General features: G+C 36.0%; 1 protein-coding gene across 1 annotated transcript; it reads right to left on the bottom strand.

Moving 5' to 3' along the window:
- Nucleotides 1–824: 824 nt before the first annotated feature.
- erg28 (ergosterol biosynthesis 28 homolog) lies at nt 825–8,696 on the bottom strand. The gene is made up of 5 exons (XM_051723279.1): nt 8,559–8,696; nt 8,295–8,434; nt 6,672–6,762; nt 6,465–6,583; nt 825–3,804 (listed from the first exon to the last, which is right to left on the bottom strand). The coding sequence occupies exons 1-5, from the start codon at nt 8,645–8,647 to the stop codon at nt 3,716–3,718; spliced, it is 528 nt and encodes a 175-aa protein (XP_051579239.1). The 5' UTR covers nt 8,648–8,696; the 3' UTR covers nt 825–3,715.
- Between the last annotated feature and the right edge of the window lie 601 nt (nt 8,697–9,297).

Genomic DNA, 9,297 nt, shown 5'->3' with positions numbered 1-9,297 from the left:
TCAGAACAGTTTGAAATGCACCTTATTTTCATCCTAATTCCATATAAAGCCTCTGAAAGCAACATTTTTCAGCTTTTGCATGAATACATTTATTGTCAATGTGAAAATGCACAGTAAATATAGGATATTTTAAATGAAAATGAGCATACAGTCCACAAAAGTGTTCATTGTGTACCATTTCGCGATAAATCGCTCAAATTTCAAAAATAGCATATCGAATGAAACTAGAGACTCTAATCTTTTGACTCAAACAGGTTTCAATGTAAAAACTTAATGAGGTTTCTTACCAGATTTGTTGCCATTTCCACCAAACACAAACTCTGCTGTGATCAACACCATGTTGTTTTGTCATATGACTCCGTGCATTGAAAGTTTACCCCTTTACTGACAGCACAGAGTCTCCTGAACTGAGATCAGTCAGTTTAAATGAAATAAAATGTTGTGTTGCGTATAGCGAAGCCAAAATACAATGTCCACACATGTGGACAAGGGGTCACACAAGGTTAATAGTATTCTGTGCTGGAAATGATGCTGATGGAAATTACATTTTAAAGTTTTTCTCAAATAAAATTACTGTCTAACATTTTATTATTATTAGAACTTTATTAATCCCCGCGGGGCAATTAATATAAGGCTACAGCTGTGCTTCACACAACAACACAATAACTAAACAAGAATACAGCATACAAGATCACACATTGTGAATAAATATTAAAAATAAATAAATAAATACATAAAAATACAATAATAATGATAAGAAACTTTGATATCACCCATTACATAGTCGAATAGCCACAGGCACAAATGTAAATTTATCTCGATTTGTAAGGCACCTTACACCACGTAGACGTCTCCCAAGGGGCAAAAGCTTGAACTGAGAGTGCAATCCTAAATACACACAGTTAAATTATATTTTCAACCTTTTTGTATAATTTGGCAAAATTTCAGCTTAATTGGAAATGACCCCCAATACAAATATTCAAGAAATGATGCAACTGTGGGACAGTCATACATTTTTGAATTTTTATTTTTATTTTTTTTGAAAGAAATTGTTAGAAATAATTTTCACAGAAATATTGAAATGTTTTGTTTGTTTAGATGATCATACACTCAAAAAAATAGCTCTTTGGCTGAACTTGATTCAAATTGTGGACAGTGGTTCCACATGTTTGAAATGAGTTTTCTTATCTTAAAATAACTATGTAATCTCAAAACAAACACTTTGTGTGGAAAGAACCTAGTTTAACCCTCCTACAGTATTCGGCCATTTTTGCTTGAAATACATTTTCCTCAATTGTTTTTTTTTTTTTTATCTGAGCATTACAAGACTTGGTGACTTTTCCTCCATTTGCCATCTGACCATAAAACAATTAGGCTTAATTAGATAAGTCTAAGTTATGTTTTTTTTTAAAAAGGGACACCTTTGGTGTTCCTGGTCAAAATTGACCAAAAAACAGATTTTTTAATACAATCAATAAATCAGCCATAATGCAAAAAAAAAAAAAAAAAAAACAGACAGAAATTACACGGTGAGACTCTAAAACATCCTCAGTGCAAAACACATACACCAACTCACACACAAACACACAAATTAACTGGTGAGATTATACCACAGAGGTTTTTTTTTACATTTGTGTAATATATATATATATATATATATATATATATATATTAGTCACAATGCAAAACACACACACGCATTACCAGTACATCAATAAGTGGAGCTCTACTGCCATCTTTTGGTCATTGTAGGCATTACAAGTCATCTGTTGTTCAGCTGATGACAGCAATCTAAGACACTCTCACATATACACACACACATATTTTCTTTTTTTACTATAGAAAGTTTGAAATTGCAAAATATTTACTCTGAAAATTCAATTAGAGTATAAAACAAAAGAATCAGAGTTGTACATTTCATTTCTGTTTCTTTATGTTCATTTTCTTGATATTATTATGTATTTACTTTGAATTATTACATTTTTATGTTTGAAATAAATTATTGGTAGAAAAATGCTTATTTTGTGTCTTCTCTTTGTAACACCATGGTCAGGTTTGATTGTAACCATAATAACATTAACTGCAAAAACTGACACCTCAAATCATCTTTAAAATGCCAAATTTGGACAAATAATAGTTTTATAATATATCATATATATCTTCTGATAAAATATAAAATAAGGTTACAACAAGATATCAGATTACACAGTGGCTACAGCTATCTACTGGCTATTACTGGCATGACATGGTTTTCAAGTCATGTTAGTTATATTTTGTTCACCAGATGGCAGCAATCTGCCTCAAATTTATGCCACTTTCTCATAATTTCATGTGTGACATCTACCTGTCCTCATCATTAGCTCAAGCTCCACCGTAATGGTAACCTCCAAAACTCCAACATAACAGAAACTCTAACATAACAAAATATTAAACACTAACAAGTATCCCCTTTTATATATTTATCTTGCAGAAAAGCACATAAAATAACAATTAATGGTAGCATTTACTGTATCATGTCCCATGCAAAGCATGGTGGGAAATGGAAATCCCCAGTTTCATCAATGCTACATTAACACCACAAAAAGTATTCATGTAGTCCCAAATCAAATGGATTAAGTAAACTTCCATTAGACAAATTTAAATGGATAGAATGAAATCAAGTTATATTTATGTGTTTTGCAGGTGGTTTTATCCAAAGTGACTTACAGTGAGTGCAGTGTATACATCTGATATGTTTGTGTGTTTACTGGGAATTGAACCCATGAGCTTGGTGTTACGAGCAACATGTTCTACCTGTTGAGCTACAGGAACCTTCTAGCTGTGACAAAATGTTCAACAAGCAGCAAAATATATATTACATTTTCATTGTTTATAATTGATAGTCTGGGTCTGAGACAATGATAAAACAGTCAAATCTGTACATAAAAGACATCCGAAAAGTAGCAAAAATAAATGATGTAGGCCTGGTAAAATTTTAAGTCAGTTTAAATGTGACCTTCATAAACAAACTAAAAGAAAAAAAGATTACATCTATTTGTTTTTATAAAAATCAAACCAGGGACATGAAATTGCAAAGTTGAAGAAACACCCATACATTCAAGGTATAGCTAATGCTATATTTATTTTATTATAATATTATACAGTATGAGTCACTTAAGATCTATGATTTTCTATATTAAAAAAGCTATATATTATTTATATATACCAGCTAAAAGTTTGGAAAACTTAACTGAATTTATGTTTCTCATGTTCTTCACAACCATTTGAATTAACTGCTTCAAATACATTTTGTAGACAAGTAATCCATACTAAAATGTTCATTTTTATTTAATAAACCAAACATTTTATAACAAAAAAATAAAAAAGTGATGAATTGGAGCAGACATGTGTCCAGCATACATGGGAACTCAGAGCGAATGCCCAGAGCGTGCCATTAACTCCAAATATTCACATAAAAATATGATTCGTATTCGATTTCACTGTTTGTTGTAAAAATGTATTTAAATATCATTACGTTGAAAACTGTCTGTAGTTTGGGCCTCATATATTTGGACTGGCAAGCAGTTGATGGCAGCAGAGACTCATAACAAACAACGGACCAATCAGAATCATGTTCTGCTGTCAGGACACACCGATTATAGCCTGTACCCTTATCAGTGCCCAAAAGCTTCAGCGCTGAAGCATCACCAGCAATGCTGTGAATGTCACTGGACGGTCAGTTCCTCTTCTTCTGACGAGCTCCACTCACTTCCTGCATCTCAGAGATACACTGGAACCCAATTAACATGCCCACAACAGAGAAACCTATAGACACAAAGAGACTGTTACAGGCCTGTAGAGAGATAACATTACTCTTTAAACACTGTGACACCGTGCTGTCGATTATAAACACTGCAGATGTGTAAAATACATACACTGGTAAGCAGGGAAGACCGGGGCTAGTTGTCATACATTTTACTCCAATTAATATTTGTCAGGGTAGGCTACAAGTCTTGGCCGCAAAAAAAGATTAACAATTAATGCAGACAGTTCATTAAACACATGTTGACCTTTTTCAACAACTTGCCCTCAATAGCGGGTTGTCACAATGGAACCTGCCATTAAACCAGTGATGAAGGTTTTATGAACATTGTGGGGTGAAGGGGGAATGTGTCCTTACCATAACAACCACCAAAATAAAATATACACCTCTCTTTAAATCTACACCAGCATTAAACATTTTAAGCACAAAACGATTCATGAAACATAAAAAATGTTAACGGCAAATGTAAAAAAATATCAAATTATTGTTTTGGCCAACAAATATTGTTATATTTTAAACACGTGACAACATGCCCCGACCTGACTTTCATGAAAATTAATTCTGTCCTCAGAACTCATTTAAACATTTCAGTAAGTATGTGCCTTCATAATATAGTTAAACCTCACCTTAATGTTATAAGGTTATCCAAGAGTTATAACACAAATATTATGATAGTGAAGATTTATTTGGAGGGTAACATTTTCACAAAAACAGTTCTAATTTAAGAGGGTTTCAAACTACCTGTACCCTTGAACTCCGTGGACCGTGGGCGGGGCCAAGCGCATACAATAAATTTACGCTTAAGTTGTAAAAGTCCCCGGATACATAAGTCACACATACACTGATTAGCCAAACTATTATGACCACCTGCCTAATATGCTGTTGGTCCTCCGTGTGCCGCCATAACAGAGCCGACCGACCTAGGCATGGACTCTACAATACCTCTGAAGGTGTCCTGTGGTATCTGGCACCAAGACATTAGCAGCAGATCCATTCAAGTCCTGTAAGTTGTGAGGTGGAGCCGCCGTGGATCTGACTTGTTGGTCCAGCACATCCCACAGATGTTCAATCGGATTGAGATCTGGGGAGTTTGGAGGCCAGGGCAACACCTTGAACTCTTTATCATGTTCCTCAAACCATTCCCGGACAATGTGTGCAGTGTGGCGGGGCGCATTATCCTGCTGAAAGAGGCCACTGCCATCCGGGAACACCAGTGCCATGAAGGGGTGTACCTGGTATTCTACAATGTTTAGGTAGGTGGCACGTGTCAAACTGACATCAACATGAATGGCCGGACCCAGGGTTTCCCAGCAGAACATTGCCCAAAGCATCACACTCCCTCAACCGGCTTGTTGTCTTCCCACAGTGCATCCTGGTGCCATCACTTCCCCAGGTAAACGCCACACATGTACACGGCTGTCCACGTGATGTAAAAGAAAATGGGACTCATCAGGCCAGGCAATCTTCTTCCACTGCTCCAAGGTCCAGTACGACGCTCGTGTGCCCATTGTAGGTGCTTTCGACGGTGAACAGAGGTCATCATGGGCACTCTGACCAGTCTGTGGATACACAGCCCCATACGCAGCAGGGCTGTCGCTGGTTTGTGGTTTGTCCCTCCTTGGACCACTGTCAGTAGGTACTCACCACCGCTGACCGGGAGCACCCCACAAGTCTTGCCATTTCAGAGATGCTCTGACCCAGTCAACTGGCCATAACAATTTGGCCCTTGTCAAAGTCGTTCAGGTCTTTACTCCTGCCCATTTCTCCTTCATTCAACACGTTGACTACGAGAACTGATTGTTCACTTTATATCTAATCTTCCCAGACCTTTACATGTGGTCTTGTTAGGAGATGATCAATGTTATGATATAACAAATCATTGGCAAAATATGTTATCAACTATTGATAATAAAATGTTATATATTTTCCACTGAGCTAAGGATCTCAGGTTTACAATGACCCCTAGATTGAGCTTCTAGTCCATTCAGAAGCTGAGATATTTGATGAAACACTGGGAAACATGCATGCATGCAATCCAAAATTGACTGAATGTCTATGGTGCGAGTGCTCAACTGCGTAAGAGCGCCACCTACAATTCAGATCTGTGTATTGTGATGGAAGGTGATAGATGAACATTTCTTTTTCCTAGTACTTGCTGCCATTTAGTGGAATAACATAAGACTTTTTGCAGGGAGATAGAGCAAAAAGAACCAGAATCACATGCTTATGAATTTCAAAACAATATTTAAAAAACAAAAATTAAAAATTTATGTTAATGTTTATGTTAATAAAAATTATGTTCATCATAAGATTGCAAACATATACAATATTATTTATGAATGATTGGAATCTGTAAAATTAGACCAATTTTATGCTATTAGTCCATTGTATGTGTGTAAGGTGAGCTTTTAAATTTGTGAGAGAAAAATTGCAGGCGGCAGACAAAAAATGCGTTAAAGTGGTTAAAACCATCATACCAAAGCTCTGCGAGAGAAAACACACATGCGCAATTGGACATTCATTGTATGGAAATAAGCAGCTCAGAGATTCTGCCTGACATTTCAATAAAATCAAAGAAAAATAATAAAGGGTTAAAACAACACGAGGATGAGAAATATTAATTTTTGTGTAATCAGGCCCTTTAAAAATGCTCTTCGCTTACTTGCTACAATCAGAGGGGCCATGACTCCAATGGTCAGAGGAGCCGTTTTATAGATGAACGCTTCTGACAGGAAGTGACCGAGCGCCAGAACAAACGTCCACAAGGTGATGTGATAAAGCCTGAAATCAGACAAAAAAAATGTCAGTCAGACAGATGCATGATGTTGCTATAGACATCTTTATTATTCTGTAAGAGGTGAAATCTTACGTTCTGTTCTGAATGTCTATTGCACAGGCGCAGCGGATGATGGAGGACAGAAGAGTCCAGATGCCAAACGTTCTCGCCTGAAGACCATTTACTGCAGAATTAGACATCAGGACGTTCAGCGGCAATAATTTACTAGTTTTGACATAATGTCTATAAACTTTCAAATGTTCTTTTACTTTTTAACTCATTGGTACCATTTACTGTGTTATATATTTCTATACTATATATACTTTTTTACAACACCGTCAGATATTTACAAAAATGTTTATAAACCAGGCAATACTTTCTTCTTAAATGTCCTCCCTTGCCATACATCTTAATACATACGTGATAGACAATATATGGCTATTTTGTCAACAACCGTGAGATTTTCTGTCTGACAAGTGCTGACAAGTAGGTTGAAAATCATTATTAATTAAAGTTAATGAATACTTGATTTGTCAATATTTGACAGGACAGTACACATTTTTTGTGTGTGTCTAACGATGTGGACACATAGCGTATTGAGTGACAAGCAAGAAAAAATGGGTCATTCCTACAGTTTGGTGACATTGCGGCTTGGAACATTTATAAGTATCTTCATGTTTCATCATTAAAATGACATTAATTTTCCCTATTTCTTCACATATGTTATACTTGACCACATATGACCAACATCACAAAATAAAGGAAAATATAAATATAACAAGTAAACTAAAAATAATTTAGCTGAATGGCTGATGTGACCTCCAGTGTGTGTGATGTCATTTCATAACATAGATATTCAATTCAAAGGTCACAGGGTGGACAATAAGTCAAGGGACACAGAAAATACCTCCACTATCAGTGTTAAAATGAAACATTTACCACAAATGAATACATGTTAGTGAAAGAAAGTAATACTAAACTCTTAATTGTATATATATATATATATATATATATATATACATACATAGCCCTTATTTTTGTCAAAAGATGTTTGACGTGCAGCAATGGGGACATGAGGAAATGACTCTAGTCCAATAATTTAAAGTGATTTCAATTATTTAAAATGTAACTTTTAGGTCCACAGCAGTGTGTAACTTTATAAATAGTCTTTATTATTTACCAAGCCAATTAAAATTGTAATACAGTACCCCAGCCCACCCTTGGCTACGCCACTGCTATGAACATATCTTACTGATTTATCCTAAATATTTCATTGGTACATAAAATTACATATAACCCAGAGACTCAAGCATAGCACTGATGTTTTCTCTTTATTCCTCCTTGAATGTGTTTTTAGGAAGCCAGTGATTATATAAAGCATCTTTTGTTTTGGGGTTTAATTATCTCTGACTTTCTTTGCTTAGCGGTGTCTGTTGTCAGACTTTAGCAAGCTGTGGCATTCAGTATGCAGATTTCCACCCACCCCAACGGTTACAGTGATACAGATATGTAGTTTTTCAATAATTATAATAAAATCAATAAAAATAGGTCTAGTTTCATTACTGTAAACAAACGTTCCGATTCTTTAAGGCTGGTCTCTGAAGGTTATAATGTATGCATCCGTGTATGCCGTTTTGTCCAGGCACTCAAGGATCAGTATTATGCATGATTTGATTCGGATTTAACTTCTTCATAATAATGCTGAAATGTTGAGACCGTATTGAGGTGTGCCCGTGTAGAGTTTCTCCGATAAGAAGCTGTGATCTCTGAAGCTCTGTACTGTATTCCCCATCGCGATCACAGACACCATGAGCAGCCAACTCCTCAAAACATTCAGAAATCGACTCATTCTTCTCCTGAAATCAACATCACAAGCATCATTCATGTACTAGAAGCTCCATACGTGTTATGGCTGCTGCCAAACTAAACTGCACCCTCATTACAAACGGTAGAGACGAGTTTTAGTAGTATTGTTCTTACCTTAATTTGTGTTTTAATAAGTATACGTATTGAATAACTGTAATAAATGCGAAATCAATCTGCTCAGCGACTTTTCTAACAGCGGTCATTCATGTTAACATGCTGCTTATCACAACACTCCAGTACATGGACGCTGACCAATCAGAAACAGATGATGGTGTTTCCGTCACATCAGACCACCATCCCATTGGTTAGTTTAGAGGCGGTGCTTCAAAAGACCGCCCACAACGGGGAGATTCCACCAATTACTGATCGCTGAGCGTCTGATGATATCCACAGTTGTTTAAGAGGTAGACCCAAGTCATATATAATCCTGGCATAAATTGTGTTTTATTTATTTCATGTGTATAATAAAAAAAAAAAAAACAACAAATAGAAAGTAGCCTTTAAGTATACGATAACAAAAAGCATATTTGAAAAGTTTTATGAAATCAATTTAGTTTAACTAACATAAGCCATATTACTTATGACTTAAGTCATAAGTGCAAAGTCAGTGGGCATGGCCATGAAGTTTTGATATTTTATGCAAGCACGTCCTAAGTCTAGGCGCAAATGGGTTTGGCTAATTGGTTCAAAGGAGGTTCTTCTCTGGTCCTGTCTCTGTCCTATTATATATTCCATACCCTGTCCAGCACCAGCAGTTTGCATGCCTACACCCACAGTAGCGCAAACACTCCCACCCACGCCCATTTGCGCTAGCACAAAAATCGCAAGAATTAGTGTTCTCGCGAAAATTGGA

The sequence above is a fragment of the Myxocyprinus asiaticus genome, chromosome 17 (assembly GCF_019703515.2).
Source record: "Myxocyprinus asiaticus isolate MX2 ecotype Aquarium Trade chromosome 17, UBuf_Myxa_2, whole genome shotgun sequence".
Classification (NCBI taxonomy): Eukaryota; Metazoa; Chordata; class Actinopteri; order Cypriniformes; family Catostomidae; genus Myxocyprinus; species Myxocyprinus asiaticus.
The sequence above is the reverse complement of the archived record's forward strand: the minus strand, read 5'-3'. Positions and strand labels throughout refer to the sequence as shown.

Coding starts and splice junctions, on each gene's coding strand:
- erg28 (XM_051723279.1), bottom strand. CDS start 8,647: ATGACCGCTGTTAGAAAAGTCGCTGAGCAGATTGATTTCGCATTTATT. Junction 6,763..8,294: donor CACGGGCACACCTCAATACG/GTCTCAACATTT, acceptor CTAATTCTGCAG/TAAATGGTCTTCAGGCGAGA. Junction 3,805..6,464: donor GGCCCCTCTGATTGTAGCAA/GTAAGCGAAGAG, acceptor TTGTGTCTATAG/GTTTCTCTGTTGTGGGCATG.